This window comes from Gobio gobio (genome assembly GCF_949357685.1).
Source record: "Gobio gobio genome assembly, chromosome: 10".
NCBI classification, from domain to species: Eukaryota; Metazoa; Chordata; class Actinopteri; order Cypriniformes; family Gobionidae; genus Gobio; species Gobio gobio.
The window spans coordinates 43,747,871-43,769,818 of NC_137116.1; the positions used below are offsets into that span (position 1 = coordinate 43,747,871).

General features: G+C 37.1%; 1 protein-coding gene across 1 annotated transcript; it reads left to right on the plus strand.

The window, feature by feature from the left end:
* The first annotated feature begins 545 nt into the window (after positions 1-545).
* cry3a (cryptochrome circadian regulator 3a) lies at positions 546-19,457 on the plus strand. Its single transcript, XM_079827601.1, has 14 exons — positions 546-772; positions 2,920-3,092; positions 8,196-8,304; positions 8,409-8,551; positions 8,952-9,136; positions 9,411-9,499; positions 10,247-10,387; positions 10,634-10,945; positions 11,753-11,904; positions 13,721-13,923; positions 14,115-14,207; positions 14,627-14,749; positions 16,350-16,436; positions 17,122-19,457. The coding sequence occupies exons 2-14, from the start codon at positions 2,935-2,937 to the stop codon at positions 17,292-17,294; spliced, it is 1,968 nt and encodes a 655-aa protein (XP_079683727.1). The 5' UTR covers positions 546-772; positions 2,920-2,934; the 3' UTR covers positions 17,295-19,457.
* Positions 19,458-21,948: the final 2,491 nt, after the last annotated feature.

A 21,948-nucleotide genomic window follows, 5' to 3' on the forward strand; every position in this document is an offset into this window, starting at 1 on the left:
TTTTGTTAAGTAGGCCTACATATCCCAGTCTGAACTGTAGAACTGTAAGGCTTTGAATATTAACACCTGAGCACTCTTGTGGGTTTGCTATTGTCACAATTAAAAACCGTATAAGGGTAAAAACATGACAGGCAGACATGATATAAGCAACACAGCTACAATGAATAACATCGATACTGGGTGTGCGAATTATCAAGAATTGACAATAGTCAATTGTATTGGTGGCACCAAGGGGCCCCCAAATAAAATTCTGCTTAGGGCCCCATAAAGGCTTGGGCCGGCCCTGGGTCTGGGAATAGGCTTAAGCCTTGTCTGTGAAACTGGAAAATAAAAGGGAGTCAATGAAAGGATATACACACATTTGAGTTTTCGATCAGATCGGCCGACAGCCGAATTCGAACGTATTCTTATTTTCGATATTTCAAACTATTCAATAAACACCGTTCAATTAATCCCCACATGACCTCAATTCATTTTTCCATGCTTCCCAAACGTGAGCGTCCGCGCACCCCGTGACCTCGTTTCGACCAATCAGAAGCGATATTGCGCTCACTAGGAAATCCACATTGAGAGCGTTTCATTGATCCAGGCAAGACTGAGCAAAGAGCCAAACGGAGCAGGCGCGGCGCACGAGCGTCTCAGGAAGGCAACCTGACTGTCTGTGAGCCAGACTGAATCGCTGGAAAAGCATAGTTTTTTTTTTAGCTGTAAGACTCTCGCTATATTGTGAGAAGAGATGGCCCTGTCTTCGGGACTGACATAACGGTCAAAGGTAAAGCGTTCGAGCCTCGTATGTATTTATTTGGGCTTTATTTATTGCCTTGTAAAACAACGCCTTACATAACTTGAGCCGGTGACCCACTTTCCCATGTTTGTTTTCCTATTGAAGGTTTTCAAACGTTTTTCTTATATTGGTCTACGCTTTTCTCGGGTTATCTCGTTTTATTTTTAGGGAACATTTGTGCGGAACCCGAAATGTATACATTAACTGTTTTAACTACAATGTCTCGCCAGTTTTACCTAACGTCACTTGACCCAATTTCTTCCCCAGGATGCTTAGTGTGTCTGTGACCAGTCGCGCGCCACTGTGAATGTTGTTGTATATTTTTGTTCTCTAATATATTATTTATTATAATTAGAGAACAAAAATCAATAGTAATTTGAGATGGGTGCAATTGTGAAAATCTGACCTAACGTTACCCCTTTCTTCTTTTAATGTTAAAAGTGTGCAGGGATTGGTTGTGGGTGCTTTTGGTAGTACATTTAGATTTTCTGTCCTACCCATGTTGTAAATTTAAAGCTGACAAATAGTTTAAATTACTGGTGGTAGACAGTCTTAATTGAGGTCAGATTTTCAGTAGACTGTCAGGTAAAATGTCTTTTTTAAATAGCCTAGATATTAAGGCAAGACAGACACCATAGGTGAATTGGGTAAAATATAAATATCAGCATATTAAGCAGGTTGATTCATTACAGGACATTAAAAACAATTGTTTTATATTACAAGTTTTCTGAAATGTTTTGTTTAAATATGTAAATGATGCATTAGCTCATTAAATATGCACTAATTGCCATACATTTCCAGAACAGAAATATGAACTTTGGCTGAAGCCAGGTTCAAAAATATATATATTTTTTTCATTTTGTTAGCAAATTTATTTTTGGTAAAATCTTCTCGATCTCTTTTTATTACTTCATAAATCATGAAATGCTGTCAGCAGCCAGCAAAATCGGCCAATTATATATGAACAAAACCCTCTGTAAAAACTTTCAGAATATAGAAGGTTTGGTGCTACTGAAGTGGAGATTTGAGAAAACCGACTTTAAATATATATCGTAATTGAAATCTACAGATGCGAATAGATAATGTGTAGTACAACAATTGTGTTTTTATCCACTAGTCTGAAAGTTATGGAACATGGCAAAATAGCCCAAAATCTCAAAATTCACTAGTGCATGAAAAAACTATGGTTTTGCATATAGTGTGTACAGTGTAATAGTGGCTGGTGTATATTGTGCACTTTAAGTAACATGTGATAAACTGCTATTGCATGTAAATTAAGTGGTCCTGTAGTATAGAAATGTGAACCATGTCCTGTATAATTAGCTATTATAGCATATAATGTATGATTCAAGCAGGGCTCAAAGATGTCCAGACAGGATTCTATAAATGTCACAGTATGGCATTGATTTATGGCATTGAGTATGGTAAATTCAGTCCAATGCAGACGTCATGCATCTTGAGTCAGACTGAAGAAAAGCCAAGAATTGAATGTCACAGAATGACTGCTCAGATGGACAGGTTTTAAGTCCAGATTTGGAGGATTCCTCTGTCATGAACGGAAACAGGACAAGGAGAAAAGATTCAAATCTATACCAAATGGTCTCTGAGCAAAAATTCAAAATGGCAATCCTTTTTACTATATTAGAGTAGGTTATTGTGATGATACGGATGTCTGTCAGATAGAACAGAAAGAAAAAGTCTTACAGACAATGTCGTCAGTAGATAATTTAATTGCATTTCTGTTAAAGGGTGATGTTTTGGAGATTGTCCTCAATTTCAGTCTTTTACAACATTTCCCTTTCTCTGGATCTCAGGAAATGCTGTTTTTAATTATGAAACTGACAGTAAGATGCTAAGAATACGATGTTGAAAGGATAAAATTGGGATTGTGGTCCCAAATTTCTTCATTTATTTTTATTTATTTAATTTTTTACAGAAATGTTGTGTAATTTCACTTTTACACTGTTCAATGAGGGTGTGATTATTCAAAAAAGTTAAATGTTTTAAGGCTTTTCATTTTATTATTTTGCTTGAGATCATATGAAACATTTGCCAATGACATCTTTTCCAATTAATCAACAGCCACTAGAATGAATGAACTTGTCCTGATTTATTTATTTATTTATTTTTTGAAGGGTGACTCAGTGAACATGGCCCCTAATTCCATCCACTGGTTCCGGAAGGGACTCCGTCTCCATGACAACCCTGCACTTCTGGAGGCAGTGCGTGGGGCAGACACTGTTCGATGTGTCTACTTCCTGGATCCCTGGTTCGCTGGGTCGTCCAACCTTGGGGTCAACAGGTGGAGGTTAGTGCATTTCTATAAGAAAGCATCTTTTCATCTTATAATCAAGCAAATCTGTCAGTTATCAGTTTCCAAAAAAGCTCAAGACACTACGAATCTGTACCTTAATTTATTGATAAGTGATAATTGTAATGTTATTATATGCACTGATGTATGCATGTTTTATAGGACAAAAAAACACTAAAAACAAAAACTAGACTTATCTAGGTCTTATTTGTTACTGCATACTGTGTGATGCAACTTGAAAAGCAGAGTAGCCTTGACATATATAACAACTGCAAGGAAACTAGTTGCTAAAGTGAAAGTGTTTTCTTCTGACACATTCACATAACAACGTCATGTAGCAGGTGCTGAGGTCAGAAACTGATATTGAGGTCATGGTGTTGAAGAAATCAGCATTTTTATATTTCTGTACGTTCAGTTCCAATGAAAACAAACCCCTTTGTTGCATGAACCTGAAATACGAGATGATGACCACATAAGCAGTCTATTGTGTATGTACTATTGCTGTTTGTTCCAACTGTAAAATATGACCGCTCAAAGTCATGACGTTACATGTTAAAAAAGGTTAAACAAAAGATTTAATAACCATTTTGTAAAATTGCTACAATTTGTGCAATTTTACCGGCACATCCTGCCTGCGGTGATTATAAAGGTGCAGCCTTATTATCAGTCGATGCAACTGCATTTAAAAAAAAAAAAACAGAAATGTCATTTTCTCTAATGACATCAGTTTTTTAACTGTTGGGTGATGACCTAAAAATGGGATATATATTGTAGTAGATGGCATATTGCATTGCTGGGTCTGTCCAGTACCTGGTAATGTTATACATTTTCTTTGATTTGATTTTAAGAACATTTGTTTTATGTCTGTACCATAAACAATTTTAGTATTATATTAGGTGACCACTTGATTTGGGGTTCTGACGCAAAATCAGTCATTTAGACAATGGTTAAAATTAGGAAATGCCCCTTTTGATTCAGGCACCTGCTGCTTTCACAAATAGGATTTCAGAATTGTGTTACAGTCGGATGTAAGCAGTCAGACATGCCTATTGTTTTCTATTTTAAACAAGCAAATACCCACACATGACACGCATGGCCATGTATGCAGATTGATCCAGTGCCATAACAGTAAGTCATGAGGAAAGTAGGCCAAGTCAGAGACCAGCAGATGCTTCGATCTCAGAAGACAATCAGACAGTCTGTTCTCAGAGCTTGTCATTCAGCTCTGCTCATTAAAAAAATTATTAGGCATGTGATGGTATAACATTTTCATATCATGATAACTGCTGAAGTTTTTACTATTGTATATGGTATTATCACATATTGAATTAGATTAGAATAAAGTGTTGTCCTCCTAATAACTTTTTTTTCTTGCAATAAAAGAACTATGAACATTTAATTACAACAAAACAATACACAAAAATGTATAAAGCAAACAAATGTTTCAAATAGATTAAAGTGTAAAGAACTATAAAGAACGATTTACAATAAGGTCCCATTAGTTAACGTTAGTTAATGCATTAAGTATGTTAACATTAACTAACAATGAGCAACATCTACATTTACAGAAGTTTTTACTCTTTGTTAAAGTTAATTAATAAAAATACAAGGGTTCATTGTTAGTTCATAGTCCAAGTCCATTGAAATTAGCAGATACAACTGTTGATTTTAATAATATTTAGTAAATGTTCAAATTAACATGAAGTAAGATTAATAAATGTATTAATAGTATTTTTAATGTAGGTAACTGATGTTAACTAATGGAGCCTTATTATAAAGTGTTACCGAACAACAATAAAGAATCAAATATTTTCAGTCAATATCCAGGGCATGTTTTAGGTCGGATTAAAATGTAAAAATGTTCAAGTTTGAAAATAAACAGCCTATTAAATGAACACCACAGCACCAAATACAAAACACAGAATGCAAAAATTGGAATGGCTGTTAAATATTGTTAAGAAATTTTACGGGTTACCGTGGTAACGGCTTCATTTCTGCTGTTCCATCAGCACCATCTGCTGTCAGAGAGTGAATGTGCATTTTCATTCAGTCGTTCCCGTGTTACTTATTTAATAAAAAAATTGCGTTTTAAAGATGAATAATCATATTGGGCTGTATCGCTGTTTTTACATAACCGAATTGAAAACCTCTTAAAATAAGACATTTTATACTATTTAAGATATTTAAGAAATGTTATTTGCACACATGCTCCTAAATACATTTTACAGTTCACACACATCTATTTTTAGTTTCAAATGCGAGTGAAAAGCTTGCACTGTGGAGCCCTCTGACCGCATGTTAACGAGAGCTAATTCACCAGATTAAAAGATGAAGCACCCGTGACTGGATTTGTCATTGTCAACTGCAGTGTTCAGATGGCCTCTGCAGTCTTAAAACACCTGTCGAGCTCCAAGTTTAGCTACTTTAATGCAGGAGAGGAGGTTGCAGGTCACGTTGTAAAAATAAGTTAGCTTCATTTAGGATTCTTTGTCTTCACTGCTATCATGGTCACTAGTCATTATCCTCAGTAAAGGCATGTTGTTTCATGTCAGTGCATCATGTCAAAAATACACTTGATGTCTTGCACTACACAATTAGCAGTAACTCAGTAAACCACGTTGACACAACTGATGTAACTGATTGAGTTAATGATAACTCAGGGCTCAACGCTAAGGATTTTTTTCGACTTTTTACTAGCTCTTCCAAAATTTTCACTGACCCTACCACAAAAAAGTAGTAAATAAATTAAAATAGTTATGGTTTTAATTGTGTTTGACCCATGCAACCTTAATCGAACAAACATATAATTGAAATAAACAATGCTTTTCAAGGTTTTCAGGTACAGAAATTAAATAATCACATCTAAAATAACACTGCATAGTCTTCGCTATAAATTAAATATAGATTAATCTTTATTAAAGTTACAGAAGTTATTCAGTCAAGAGCAGTGAGGGATTTTGTTTTTCTTTGTCCTTTGTTGTTTGATTAACTTTAATGACACAGACAGCTGAGAGATTAGGCTGCTGTCACTTTAAGACCGAATGTCCGGATCGAATGTAGTGTTACACATGCTATTTATTTCTCAACTGTTTACATTCACTTAAGACTCTGTGTGAATTTGTCCATTCAAGTGCAAGACAAGAAAGATAACTCATTTGCATGTGCTTCGGAAGTGTGTTCCGCGCACACAACTTTTTACACAGCGTTTGAGAACCCAATTGCGTTCTCTATTGTGCTTGAATATTTAAATATTCTATACATAGTATCATTTTCAGTGTAAAGCCGCAGGTAAATTACATTTATACTACCGTCCAAAAGTTTGGTATCTGAAAAAAATTAACACCTTTATTTAACAAGGAGACATTTGATTGACCAAAAGTGACCGTAAATACATTTATTTTCAAATACAACTTAACTTTTTATTGAAAAATCAGCACATCTATTTTCATCATTGATAATAATAAGAGATGTTTCTTAAGCACTAAATCAGAATGGTTTCTGAAGGGTCATATGAAGTCTGGAGTAATAATGCTGAAAATTCAGTTTTGCCATCACAGGAATAAATTAAAATAGAAAAAAAGCAATTTTTATTTTTTAACAGCAGGGCCTGTTGCTGATGTGACGTCACACCAGCCCCATGGCTGAAAACCAATCGTTGGGAGACACTGTTTATGATTTATGGGGATTTAAAAAAAAGGTGTGGGTGGATTTTTTTTTTTATCACTGTAGGGTGGTTGTGTACACACATTTCTAACACACAAACACACATTTATGTCCAAACACCATACAAAAGTGAATTTTGCATAACAGGTCCCCTTTAAAAGACTGAACCTTCTATTGTCCCACGTCTGTTTTCACGTGATTTGAGGGAACGGCAATACAAGGATGTGATCTTTTCTCAGACTAGGCATTGAGAGTGTTGTTATTGTTGAAAAGAGGTCACTGGGCTAATTTTATGGCCTCCAGTGGTGGAGACCATGTGTACTGTAAATCTAGGCCAGGACAGTTACATAAGGAATAATGTATGACAGGGCAGCATTCTGGAAAATTGTTTTTTTCCATCCTCACACTCCAAATAGTTATTAGTTTTTGTGTTCTGTCTTATTTTTTTGGATTTCATGAAAGCAGGTGTGTGTGTATTGGTAGAGTTGTGCAGTTGTGTCAGTGTGGTGACTGGTCAGCCTGGATCTGGAGCATAGGGAGCTTTGTCCCGGTCTGGTCCCTAATCAGGGCTTTGGTTGCTGACAGTCTGACTTTGTGCTCAGTCAGGACTCTAGGACCAAATAACAGACATGGATAGAAGGTCGGACAGGCCTTTCAGACAAATACTAGAGCCACATTAATGAAGAAAAAACAACAACAAGATGGGTCTATCGGACTATTCTATCTGCTCTTCTTCACTCATATTTGATGATGCCAACTGAGTGGGCTTGAATAAATAAAACAAAATATAATGTCAAAAGTACAAGTGCATTATTTGGTTAAAATAAAATGTCCACTGAATAAAACAATAAAGATATATCAATTAATATGTAATTGATAAATAAAGTTAAAACTAAATATGACCTCTTTATCCAAGTGCACAGTGTGCATCTGTTTGCTGATAGTACTTATGTCCCTTTAGCTGGTAAGGCAGATGTGTAGAGAGGAAATAGCAGTTAAGCTCCTAATGTTTTAAACAGTTAATGAATGAACAGATTTGTGAATGGAAACTCTAAGTGCCTGTATGTTTGAGGGACAGCTTGCAGAACAGGTAAAGCCTCAGGGCTTTGCTGTAGATCATTAGTTCTCAAACTTTTAAGGCCAAGTACCTGGTCAAGTCGAATCAGGACATCTCAGTACCATCTATTCACTACGATGTTCACTATATACGTATTGGTATATTTGACTCTTATTAGAATCATGCATTGGAGGTGGGTATGCTTTTATAGTGAAAAGAAAATAATACAATTACATTTTACATTCGTAAAGCACAAAATATTGTTTGATAAAGCTGTAGATGCCAATAATTTTAGGTGGTGCTCTTTAATTGTTTTTTTTTTCATTGTAGAAATTATATTTTAAAACGCTTCATGTTCGATTTCAATTTTTCCCTGACAGATTTCTCCTGCAGTGCCTGGAGGATCTTGATTCCAGTCTAAGAAAACTCAATTCCCGCCTTTTTGTCATCCGAGGACAACCAGCCAATGTTTTTCCACGCCTTTTCAAGGTGAAATTCATTGGTCTAATTTAACGAACCTTTCTGAAAGCTACCCGTTACAATTTAGTTCAATCCATGCCCTGACTTTTTTGAGCAACTATCTGTTCTTGCAGGAGTGGAAAATATCCAGGTTGACCTTCGAGTATGACTTTGAGCCATTTGGGAAGGAGAGGGATGCAGCTATTAAAAAGCTGGCGATGGAGGCTGGAGTTGAAGTCATTGTCAAGATCTCACACACCCTTTACAACCTTGAGAAGTAAGAGTTATTTCTTAAATCTGAACATTTTTGATGTTTACATACTTTCTCCTATACCTGCTAAATGTGCAATTATAAGTAAGCCATTTATAGGTTGATTTCCCCAAAAAGTGTTAACACTGTGGCATCCCAATAGCCCAACACAATAACTTTTGTTTAACCAAATGGTACTCGGGGAGAGTTCTGGAAGCATGTTTGATATTTACTTATCTATTTATTTATTCAAATAAGCTCATTTTTGCTGTTGCTAATATCACAGAAAGAACACACTTCAGCTTTGATGATATTTACCCATTTAAAATCTAACATCACTTCTATTTGACCATTAGTTTTGTTATATATTATTTTTCATTGGATTTATTTTGCTATATTCTATTTTATGCCCTCTCCATTATTTCAGGGTCATTGAACTAAATGGTGGTCAGCCTCCCCTCACATACAAACGTTTCCAGACTCTGATCAGCCGGATAGACCCACCGGAGATGCCAATGGAAACCCTCTCCAACACCATTATGGGCTGCTGTGTCACACCTGTCTCTGAAGACCATGGAGACAAATATGGTGTACCCTCCCTGGAAGAACTAGGTGAGTTGAATGAGAGTGAGCTTTATCTGTCAGGTTTCAGGTAAATTTCTGTTTAGTTAAGTCAGTTTGGAATGGTGATTTAAAATTTAATTTGAATTCCCAGTATATTAGAGACATTTTTTAAATGAAATGCACTTGACCTAAATTTTACAATCACTGTGTCCATTTCCTGTGATCTAACACATATTCACGAGTTAGCTAAACTGCAACTCGAGAACCCATCAGGTTATGCAAGTTTTGTATTAGTTCTTTAACCTGCATTATCTTGAATCAGGATTTGACATCGAGGGACTACCTTCTGCTGTCTGGCCAGGAGGTGAAACGGAGGCATTAACAAGGATTGAAAGGCATCTGGAGCGAAAGGTGTGATCATATATTGATGTATAGCAGCGGAGTCAAAACTCTGGTTAACTGGGGCCATATGCCAAGTGGTGTTTAACAGCTAAAACAAGTGGTTTTACAACAATTAATTTTCACTATAAAGGCCCGGTTTTGCAGTTATTGATGCATATATGTACCTTTTCAGATATATTAGGCCATTGTTAAGCTTTAACAAAACTTTAACAGGCTGAAAGTGAAGTAAAAGCAAAAATAATAATGATAATTACATAATTATAATATCATTATAACAATTTATATAATTATCTCATTAAGTAGTTATATAAAATAATTATAAATAATAATTCCGAGTCAGACCGATATATATATTTAAAGCACCACCTTAAAGAAATAGTTCATCCAAAAATGAATATTGTCATTATTTTCTCACGTCATATCTATCTAAACCTCTATAAATTTCTTTCTTCTGCAAAAGAACGTATTTTGAAAAATTGAAACCGTAAAAGTTGTAAAATGGAAGTCAATGGGAACCAAAATGGTTTAGTTACCAACATTCTTCAAAATATCTTCGGTGTTAAAAATATCTTCATGTGTGTCATGAGGGTGAGTAAATGACAGAATTTATATTTTTGGTGGACCATCCTTTTAAATATAATGTTGCGATTGCAACATGTGCTGCCTATATGTTTCATTTTAAAAAATCTTTAAATTGTTGCCATGTGCTCCTTAATAGCAGACCAGACTTTACATTTTCCCTCCTTGTTTTTCCAGGCTTGGGTTGCAAATTTTGAAAGACCCAGAATGAATGCAAACTCTTTGCTGGCCAGTCCGACTGGCCTGAGTCCCTACCTCCGTTTCGGCTGCCTATCCTGCCGCCTCTTCTATTTTAAACTCACAGACCTCTACAGGAAGGTACAGACATTATTCTACACTAACTATCTGCGTATAAACCTAGTGTGCTCATATCATTTCACTTTTCAATACAGGTGTATCGATTAGGGGTGGACTGTAATGGTATACTATACATCTTGTATAGTAATGTTTTTCTTTGCTTAATTCAACTAAAAATGCTTTATATGTTAGATAACCATGTGGCAATATACTGTTTGCATAAGTATAAATTCATCTAAATATCTATGTGTGAAATTCTGCTTTCAGGTAAAGAAAACCAGCACTCCTCCACTCTCCCTCTATGGTCAGCTGCTGTGGAGGGAATTTTTCTACACTGCTGCCACCACCAACCCAAGATTTGATAAGATGGAAGGCAACCCGATATGTGTGCGCATCCCCTGGGACAAGAACCCAGAGGCTTTGGCCAAATGGGCTGAAGCTAAGACAGGTTTTCCCTGGATTGATGCCATTATGACCCAGTTGCGGCAGGAAGGCTGGATCCACCACCTGGCTCGTCATGCTGTCGCTTGTTTTCTCACTCGTGGAGACCTGTGGATCAGTTGGGAAGAGGGCATGAAGGTGCATCTCTTACACATGATTAGAATTTGAAAATAAAAATAAATTGGATTAAAATGATTAAAATGATAGATAACAGTACATTACTATATTGAGTAAAAAAAACTAATTTGTAATGTTAATTTTGCACAGTACAAATTGGCTGTTTCTGCATTAAAATATATAGCTTCCTTTTACATTTTAGGGAGGGTCCCTTGCTCATGGATGATCATACTGCGGGGTCTGTGAAATCTAAAATGTTAACTCTTTTTAGAGCAGGGTTAGCTCCATTTACATGTGCACCCTATTGCAGCAAGTACAAGTTGAGTCAGTACAAGTTGATCCGTGGTGCTCTTTCAGTGGGTTGCCCTGCATGGGTCTGTTGAGTAGCTCGGTCTCACTCATGCTCATGGCGGTGATGCAGAATGGTCTGCTTTGAATACATGAAAATTGTTTGATAAGGATTGTGTATATAATTATTGAAGAGGGATTGGGGAATTTGAAAATGGCACTTGTCATGTCAGAAAGGTTGCCAGCTATAAAGAGGGGTTATAAAAATATGGCAGATGGTCACACTTGAGTGTAAAGACCTTGGGTTTTAGAGTGACCATCTACTTTTTAGCAGCCTTGTTTGCTGAAGTATTTTTTTCCCCCATTTCATTTTCAGTTTAAAATAAAGTTATTAGCCATGAACAACAAAAAAAGCTTTATTGACTGACCCCAAACTTTTGAACAGTAGTGTAAATGGGTCTCATTTTAATGGGTCTGAATGACTTCTTGATATCAATCATCTCTGATCGGTTGCAGAGTAATGGTAGTTATGATTGACAGGTGTTTGAGGAGCTTCTTTTGGATGCTGACTGGAGCGTGAACGCAGGCAGCTGGATGTGGCTCTCCTGTAGCTCTTTCTTTCAACAGTTCTTTCATTGCTACTGTCCAGTGGGTTTCGGCAGACGCACTGACCCTAACGGCGATTTCATTAGGTTGGTAACGTTCCCAAACATGCACACTAATTCCAGGCTGAATCACCTGCTTTCACCAAAGGTCCTTTGTTTAAAAGCTAGAATGCATAAAAATTAACCACATGGAAGGACAGATGAATAAAACGAGGAAACAACTTAAAAGTATCTCCATTAGAGGAATGTAAATACAGTACACAACTATTATTGTACCACAGGGCAGCATTTGTCTTTACAGTATATCTCACTGAGATCCAAAACCATATCATTTGAGGTCTAGAATTGTGTTTTAAGTACCTTTTCTATATAAATTAGTCAGGAAAGCAAGCCTGTCCCATGTAGTTTCTTTTTTGCTCTACCTTTTTTAACCTAAGGCCTTCCAGTTCCAGTATTTGGTGTTCCAGGATTTTGGTATTCTCCCAACACATTGTCCTCTTTATAGGCCACGTCAAGGAACAGATGTTTGCTTGTAAACATTTGTCACCAGGTTTACTGTAGCTCATACGAATGTTGGCCAAAAGCTTGTATGTTTTTGTGTTTCTGTGTATTTGCTTTACGGATTGGGTGAAAAGTTCAGCTTTCCCTTTCCCCTTTGTGAATTGTGGTTGATTGGTTTTAAGACGAAAGCCATTCTTAGCCAAAGCATTTGGAAACCTGTTAGCTGTGAATCTGGTTGAAGCTTGATGCTTTATCAGCGGGAAATGTAGTAGCCTGTTCTTTAGCTTGGAAGCATCAAACTGCTCGGTAGGGAAATATACCTGGTCTGTTTTCAATGCATAGAGAGCCACAATGCATTTCCCAGAGTGCAACTCCCCCAGAGTGGGAGTGAGGCCCAAAGCTAGAGCAAATGACTTCAATCTAGCTCTGGAGAACTCATCTTTATCAAACTCTTTTTGAAAGATTCCTCTAGGCGTTGAATGCAGCCCTGCTTGTGCAAGAGAACAAAAGTCCTGGCCTTCAACACAACACAACACCGTCCCAATGAAGTCTCTCACTCTGCATCTGTAGATGTAACGTGTTTGTTGTTTGCTTGTTCAGGCAGGATGTGAGCCTTCCGGGTAAAAGGGTTCTGGTATCTTGGCGAAAAGAGGGAGCCACCCAGCAGCTCAGGACAGTATACTGCATTTTTCCTTTGGCGGCTAACAGGTTTCTCTGCTTTGGCTTGGGGTCACTGTCGTCTCAAAAGCGATCAGTGGCAGTGCGAGGGGCAGGGAGCGAACCTGAACCTCTCACTCAGTTTCGATTTGTTGAAGCGGGTGGGATGGGGTTGTGGGAGAGTGCTTGGTCATTGGATTGGGAGGGCTTGGTCACTGCCTCTTTCTAATGCGTGTTGTAGTAGGAATCTCCGTAGTGTCTCAGCACAGGCGGGACCTGTAGCCCTGTTTAAACTGCGTCCGCCTGTCTGCAAGCCGTGCCTCCTGCAGCCCTCTGTCCCCATGCTCTGGTAAGGTGGAGCACCTTAGGTAGGTGGCCTTTTCTGTCCGCGGGACCTGGAGGAGTGATGCAAGTCCTGATTTACTGAATTTTTCAGTTCTTTTTCTTTTTGTTGTTGTTGTTATGGTGTTGTGTTGACCGTTACATTAGTAGTATTAATTGGCACATATCCATAAATTCACATATATGATAATGCAGTTAAATGGGACTTTTCCTAAATTATAGTACCATTTTGAGATTCTTGTAAATTAATCACTAACTCATGCTGCAGTCTTGGCGCTTGTTGTAATCGGAGAAACCGCATTCTTTTTGTAACCACATGCCCAAACATGGAAACCCAAAAACCATCTTGTGTAACCTTCCTCGTGTTTATGATGAGACTGGTTTATTCTCTTTGTTCTTTCAGACGATATTTACCCATTCTCAGAGGTTTCCCTGCCAAATATATCTATGACCCATGGAATGCCCCAGACTCAGTGCAGGCCGCTGCCAAGTGCATCATCGGCGTCCACTACCCCAAACCCATGGTAAACCATGCCGAAGCGAGCCGCCTCAACATCGAGAGGATGAAGCAGATCTACCAACAACTTTCACGCTACAGAGGACTTGGCAAGAATTTTTGTCTTGTAACAAATAGCTAGGTTACGTGCAATCACGTTTATCCCTGGAAAGAAGCCTTGTGCAATTAAGACTTCAGAAATGGCTGTATGTGGAAATAGAGTAAAAGTGTTGTAAGTGCTAGCAAATCTATTTGTGCATTATAGCAGTGGAGGATAATTCTACTTTCTATGTTTTTCCAGGACTTCTGGCCTCCGTACCATCCACACATAATGGAAATGGGAATGGGATGGCATACTCCCCAGGGGAACAGCAGTTCGGGACCAATACACCAGGTAAAAGTCATTGTTTTTCTCACTTTATTTGAAATTACAAATCTTGAATTATTTAATCTTGAAGCATATCATTAGAAATACTCATAGATAATAATGGTTAAAATTAACTTTTTGGCTCACTTAAAAGCAAATCTTGAATAATTGATGATAATACAATTATATAATATCATTTAATAAAAAAAAGTGATATAGTATTATATAATATTATATATTGTAATATTATATTTTATTTATTTGAAGAAATGAAGGAATTTAGAAAACGTGCACCCCGCACATGGCATGCAGAGGGAAAAACAAGAACATTTTGTTGCCATAAATGAAGAATCTGCTCCCACATTATCTTTGGGTTTTTCCCCCGCATGTCATGTGCAGAGCTCCGTACTGATGTGATGTAAATTGACTTTGTGATATCCCAATAGCACCAGCTGTATCGGGCAGTTCTGTTGCCAGTGGTAACAGGAGTGGGAGTATTCGGCTGAATTTTGACAATGAAGAGCACCAGGGACCAAGTGGAGTTCAGCAACAAAAACAGCAGCAATTAGGTGCCACCTTGCACACTAATATAATGCACTACTAGATGTATAGTTGTAAAAGATTGTTTGAAAAATTAGCTGCAAAACATTTATAATAGGGGTGTAACGGTACATTTGTTCGTCCCGAACCGTCACGGTATGCAGTCAGACGACGAATACAGTCAGAATGGCCGTTGCGTGTGCGTGTCCGTTAAGTCCACGAGACCGCAGAGTGTCCCATTTGTCATTTTAGGTCTCAGAAGGGTGCGGGCGAGCGCCCCCTTTGCGGTCGATATGCGCCCTCGATGCGCACTTCTGCCGAGCCTGCACTGGTGCGGGTCACGTAGCGGACTTCTTCCCGGCAGTCAAAGCGCCATTACGTTGTGAAAGTGCAGACTCTGAGGAAGACCGTTAGGGTTTAGGGTGCCATTTGGGACCGGGCCTTAGATGCATTCGATGCACACTTTCTGTGCTCATGGACAAAGGAGCATACTTTGAAAGGCACTCCCACTCCAACTTAAGTATAGGAGGGTTGGGCTTATGTTTAAATATAATTTAAATGGAGCAAATTGTAACACTCTAAGTGTGCTAATGCACAAATAAAATTTTTCATTCTATTGATTTTGTACTTTTATAACACAAGATGCTTTTCAGTTTTGTAGCTGATTGTGACCAAAAACCTTTTGTTTTTTTACAAAAAAATATGACCTACCGGTATGCTTGAGTGCATTCTGTTTCTTAGTGCTTAATAGACTATAGGAGACTGTACTGTACCAACTACCTCAGGGCGGACTAAATGCCGCTCGGTGGAACAAACTGTAATTTGCAATACTGCCTGTTCAAAAGAAAAGAAAAGAAACCTAGCATTGGGATTTGATGTTTTTTTCCAGTAACTCTTTAGTTAAGGGTCCGATTCTCACTATTAACTAGTAGGGCTGGTCCAGATAAAAAAAAAAAAATTTTGGCTTCGAAGCTTCGGTAGTAATCGACACAGAATATTCAAAGTTTCGCAGGGAGGGGGCTGACATATTCTTCTCTCTAATAAAGGCAGGAATCTCGAGATTAATTTGGTGCTACGAATTGGTGCTAATTCTAAACCGAAAGTAAAATGCGCACGGCCGCACACTGTCATTCACGGTGCACGTTTTCAGTTAATTCTTATGTAAGCTTAAATTAAGAGTATTTTATTTCGCCAGATTTTATAATGTAAACATATATTCAAGCGTGAATGAGAACCGTTTCGAGGGGGATCCCAGGTGTGTGAAACAAAAATAAATATTCGAACGCCAAAATTGAAAATTGAAAACCAATCCACCGAACAAATATTCTGGTCCAGCCCTATTAACTAGCTTATTAGCATGCATATTACTAGGATATTGGCTGTTTATAAGTACTTATAAAATGCATGACCTTATTCTACATCCCTTAATCCTACCCAATACCTAAACGTACTAATACGGGGGTTTGAGGTAAAAGTCGTAGGTTAATAGTTAGTTAATAGTGAGAATTAGACCATTTTTCCTTGCTGTCTGAACTCGTATCGAACCGTGACATCTTCTGTGTACCGTTACACCCCTACATTTATAAGATTTTTTTTTCATGCGTTTCTTCTGTCTTGCTTGTTTCCAAGGATACCATCATATGCCTGACACGGGGAACAACAGTCGAATTTACCAATGTAATGTCTCGCATGACATGGCAGGCCCTCAACATTCAGGTAATGGACATGTATGTTATATGAGTATAATACAGTTAAACACAAACGTTTTTGAGGAAGTTGCTTTAAGGAAAGGTTTTAACATATGCTTGCTTTTATGTATTTTCAATATTCGATGTGGTGTTCAGCAGGACATTTACATTGAATCATTTAGCAGATGCTTTTATCCAAAGTGACTTCCAAATAAGGAGAACCAATAGAAGCAATCAAATCAACAATAGGCAAGTGCTGTAATAAGGCCCAGTTAGTCTAGCACAGTACATGTATCACACTTTTTTTATTAAAGAAAAAAAGGTTGGAATAGAAATATAATAGAATAGTAAGTGGTAGTATTAGTATAGTATACACGGGTCATGTGTTGATGAAAAAAAGATGCGTCTTCAGTCATTTCTTGAAAGCAGCTCGGGTTGAATTAGGCAGGTCGTTCCACTAGCTCTGAACAGTCCAGGTAAAGGTCTGTGAAATTGATTGTGTCTCTTTGAGATGGCTCTACAAGGTGCCGTTCACTTGCAGAACACAAGCTTCTGGAGGGCACATATGTCTGACGTAGTGAGTTTAGGTAGGGGGGCACAGAGCAGAGCCAGTGGTCGTTCTGTAGACAAACATTAGAACCTTGAATTTAATGCAAGCGACTGTTGGCAACCAGTGTGGCAACCAAGAGATGTGTGACGTGCGCTCTCTGCAGGACACCTGCTGCACAAAGGAGGAAGCGTGACAGGAAAGAGGGAGAGGGAGTCGGAACGAGATCTTGAAGGTGAAGATGACACCCTCTCCATCTCTCACAAGTTACAACGGCAAATTGCAGAGGTCACTTCGGTTCATGCCACCAGCGGGAACCAGTCAAGTATGGAGGATTGAACTTGATGCATAAAAGAACAATCACACAATGCATTTGAGATGGATTTTTTCTGTTCTTTTTCCAGAAGAGTTTAATGGACATCATATTGTACTGAGCAGAACAGATTCAAAACGAGGCACAGTCTGAATGGGACTGACTTTCTCCATTTGAGTTTAGATTTGTTTTCATTTAAACAACTCTTAAGCTTCCTGGAAAAATGTATTTGACATTTATTTTTCTTTCTTTCCTTTTCCCCATTGTTAATCTTACATGTTCAAAGGATATTGATCAATTTTGATCATTTGATGAAATTCAGTTGCTTTAAAAAGAACGTAGTTATTTTACATCCATTGACGGAGGAAACAACAACCACAAAAAGGTTTTTCCTTGTTTCCTTGGCGAACCCCTTTCTCTTTTGGTCATCTTTGTGATTTGTTTCATTGTTGCAAAGGTAAGAGTTTTATTTCCTGTCAAGTGAACCTTACTAAGTGGGATAAGCTTTTATCAAGCAGAATAAACCTGAGCTTTATTGGATTTTTTTTAGAAGTATTTTTGCAGTTTGGTTGGCTCCAGCACCAGCCATTGGTTGAAAAAATAAACTACAACCATCACAAAACACTTTTGTACATTGTCTGACATTTTCTTATTGTACAGTTTCGCTGATTCTCAATAGAGTGGTGTATGTGCCACTTTTTGTAAACAGAAACATGTATACAGGTATATTTTATATTGGTGTTTCACTCTTAAAACCATATATATAAATAAATATTAAATACCAGCAGAGCTGACGTTTTAAAATAGGTTTTAAAGATTTCTACAATAAAATCACCTCCATATATTTACATTGCTTTACTGATTTTAAAACCTCGTGTTTTAACCTTAGACCCATTTTTAAATTCTATCAGGGACAGAACTGTGGTGGACCATGGTTCTCGAATGGTTTTTAAATGGGCTACAGTGGTTCATTAAATGCATCTATAGATTAGCTACAGTATCTTCTTCATTGTCATGCTTGGCAGAAACACACAGACAGCTGACCTTCACGGTCAGGCCTTAAACAATTATAAAAACGCCAACGTAAACTCTGCCAAAGCCAGGAAATGACTCTGGGAAAAGAAAAGTATCCTAGCTCATTGATCACCGGATCTGTAAAGCAAAACGTTATGGATCTTTAGGAAGGAAGTGTATGGAGGGGAAAAAGACACCCTGTTGTATCTCTACCCCTTTAAATCTCTTCGCACATTTTACATGCATGTGTTTTTTTATTTTATAAATCCAAAATATTTGACATTCATCTGTTTGTGCCTATTCAGGTAAAGCAAAACAATCTTGAAGCATAATCTTAACAGTATTGATCATAACATGACAATTTTACATTGGCTGCCATTCCAAAAATAAGCAAAATGTTGACTATTAATCACTTTTTTTGTTTTGTTTTTCAGTGTGATAGGTTTTGCTGCAGTTTTTTATTTATTTATTTATAGCTCTCAACTTAAAAAAATGAGAGCAAATAACATTAATTACACAGGTATTTCTTCTGGTAAAGTAACCAATTAGGATTAAGAAAATGTTTAACCTCTGTATTTGGCCACAAATGCTTTATACCAAATTCCCCCTACAGACCAAATATCATTTATCAAATTTAGCTGTTGGTTTTCTACCAGATTGCCCAGAAGTAAAAAAAAAAATCTTTCATTCTTTAAAAAAAGAAAAACTTTTATTCAGTACTAACAAATCGTGGTAACAATATTAAGGAAAGTGAAACTGAGACGTATGTTAAATCCACCACAATGTTTACAGTGTCACCAACACAGATGTCCTACTGAACATGTATATAAATGTGTGGGCTGTTGGAGTTCATGAATGGTTATTTATCATGATGATCTGGCAACCTCTAACTGAACTGGACTATAGCTGTTGTGCCTGGATTTGTTTGTAAAGCTGGATGATCTTTGACATCGTAACATCTGTATTGCTGTTGCCGACCAGGTTAAGCTTTCATTTCAAATGTGAATGTTTTGATATGGCAATTTTGTAGAAACCTCAGTGCTTTTTGACTGTAATGTCTTTGCTATTAGGGTTTGTCACAGCAGAAGTGAAACTTCTGTTTTCTCCCCATTTGAATTAGTCGTATGAATTTTATTTTTTATTTGCTTTATGTGAAATAAATGTGACGTTAAATCAAAATTTTGTCCTCAAGTCTGTAAAACCTATTTCAAATCCAGTTTCAGTTTATTTACCACATTATGGCAACTCCGATCAGCAACTCCCCACGTACGCACACTGTGTACCATCATTTCAATACGTTTTTGTAAAGTAATTTCTAAATCATGTATAATATCAATCATTTTGTGGTACTTAATGTATAATCATCAGATTGAATGGAAAGAGGACTGCTGGAGTTTACCCAGTAAATACTGTCTCACCAATAAAATTAAAGAAATTACATATACGGTTATTCATTTGATTTCCAGTGAAACAAGTCTCAAGATGTTTTAGGGACATGGAGACAACATGCATCTTTTGTAAAACAAGAAGAATCCATAAAACATTTATTCATTTAATGTTTATGTTGGATTGATGTTGATTATCTGATATTTAAATTCACAAAACTAAAGATCTATCTGGTAAAGATATATTTTTGTTTTACAAAAATAAGAGGTTGGAGCAAAATTTGGTGGTTAACTTGATAATTACGTATGGAAAATAACGTGTAGGCTACCCAAACAGAAATGGACAAATAATAAACCTAACATTATATTATTTAAAACTGAACTTAAACATTATATTTAGGCCCTAACAGATGCAAGAAATAAAGAGCGAAACGGATGTATAGAATTTTTGAATTCTTCTCTTTTTGGATTTTTTTTGTTGTGAGTTTTCCCCAGTATAGTTTATTTTTGTTATTTTTAATGTTGTTAAAACATTGTTGTTTTTCTGTTGTTTCCTTTGATGCTATTATGAATGTAATGGATAATAATACACTGTGATCCTCTGTATTGTAGGCCTATGTCAGGGGTGTCCAATCCTGCTCCTGGAGGGCCACTGTCCTTCAGAGTTTAGCTCCAACCCCAATTAAGCACACCTGTACAACCTAATCAAGGTCTTATTAGGCATACTAGAAACTTCCAGACAGGTGTTGAGGCAAGTTGGAGCTAAACCCTGCAGGACAGTGGCCCTCCAGGACCGAGTTTGGACACCCCTGGCCTATGTTGTTCGTTCTTGTTATACAATAAAATAATAATTTTGTGGTTGACTTTTCCCTTGCCGTAGTTGAGCGTGTTTACAAAAAACAATGGGAAAGTAGCGCAAGGCAATAGAAAACCGCGGTCTGTGTGAATGGCCCCTTTAGGGGTGCTTCTCAATTCTTATTTGTGCATTCTCGTTTCCTTTCCTATCTTCCTTTCCACGCGTCTTATCTCCACCCCTTCAGGGTGCGAGGGAAGGACGCAAGGAAAAGACGAGAGGACAGAGGAATTGAATCAAGTGAAATGATATCCTCGCTACTGAAGCGTCACTTCAAGTACTAAATGAATGATGACTCTACACCGCTGGATTTATCTTGCATGTCGGGATTCTTGAACATTACAGATAATTATTTATATTGTAACAGTTTCAACCTCCACAAAACACCAAATCTGTATTTTTTTTTAAATTACCAGTTATTATTAACAATTAATTATTCCCAGTTATGAACTGCTTTTTATTTGTTAATAGTATTACAGTTTGTTTAATTTTCTTGTGCTCTGCTATAATTCTGCAACTGTCCTAGGCTAGAGTTTTTGTAATTTGACATACATTTGCGTCTTGTTCATGTAAACAATAATGATAATTATAATAATACTAGGCTAATTAATAAACTGTGGCAAGATGTGTAACGTTTAGTCGATAAAACACTCCTCAGGAAGAAGCCTCAATCAGGGCCAGCCCAAGCCTTTATGGGGCCCTAAGCAGAATTTTATTTGGGGGCCCCTTGGTGCCACCAATACAATTGACTATTGTCAATTCTTGATAATTCGCACACCCAGTATCGATGTTATTCATTGTAGCTGTGTTGCTTATATCATGTCTGCCTGTCATGTTTTTACCCTTATACGGTTTTTAATTGTGACAATAGCAAACCCACAAGAGTGCTCAGGTGTTAATATTCAAAGCCTTACAGTTCTACAGTTCAGACTGGGATATGTAGGCCTACTTAACAAAACAAAAAAAAAGAAGTCTCTTGTGCTGAATCTGCTCACTTTTCCCCAGGATTATTTGATGAATAGAAGATTCAAAAGAACAGCATTTATCTGAAATAGAAATTGTACTCAACTGTTTTCAACACTGATAATAATCATAAATGTTTGTTGAGCATCAAATCCTCATATGAGAATGATTTGTGAAGGATCACGTGACACTGAAGACTGGAGTAATGATGATAAATTCAGCTTTGATCACAGGTAGGGATGGGCGATATGGACTTAAAAATTTATCCCGATATTTTCTAGTATTTATTGCGATAACGATATCAATGACGATACATGTAGTATCATTCCCCATGTTTAAATTTTTTAATAATTTTTTTATGTAAAATTCCACACCAGCCTTTTCAGAAATTGAAAAGTTGCAGATATAATTGTCTTCTGTAAAAGTGCAGGAAATGTTTAAATAGTGCAACTGTGCTAAAAAACG

Coding starts and splice junctions, on each gene's coding strand:
- cry3a (XM_079827601.1), top strand. CDS start 2,935: ATGGCCCCTAATTCCATCCACTGGTTCCGGAAGGGACTCCGTCTCCAT. Junction 3,093..8,195: donor CTTGGGGTCAACAGGTGGAG/GTTAGTGCATTT, acceptor TTTCCCTGACAG/ATTTCTCCTGCAGTGCCTGG. Junction 8,552..8,951: donor ACCCTTTACAACCTTGAGAA/GTAAGAGTTATT, acceptor CCATTATTTCAG/GGTCATTGAACTAAATGGTG.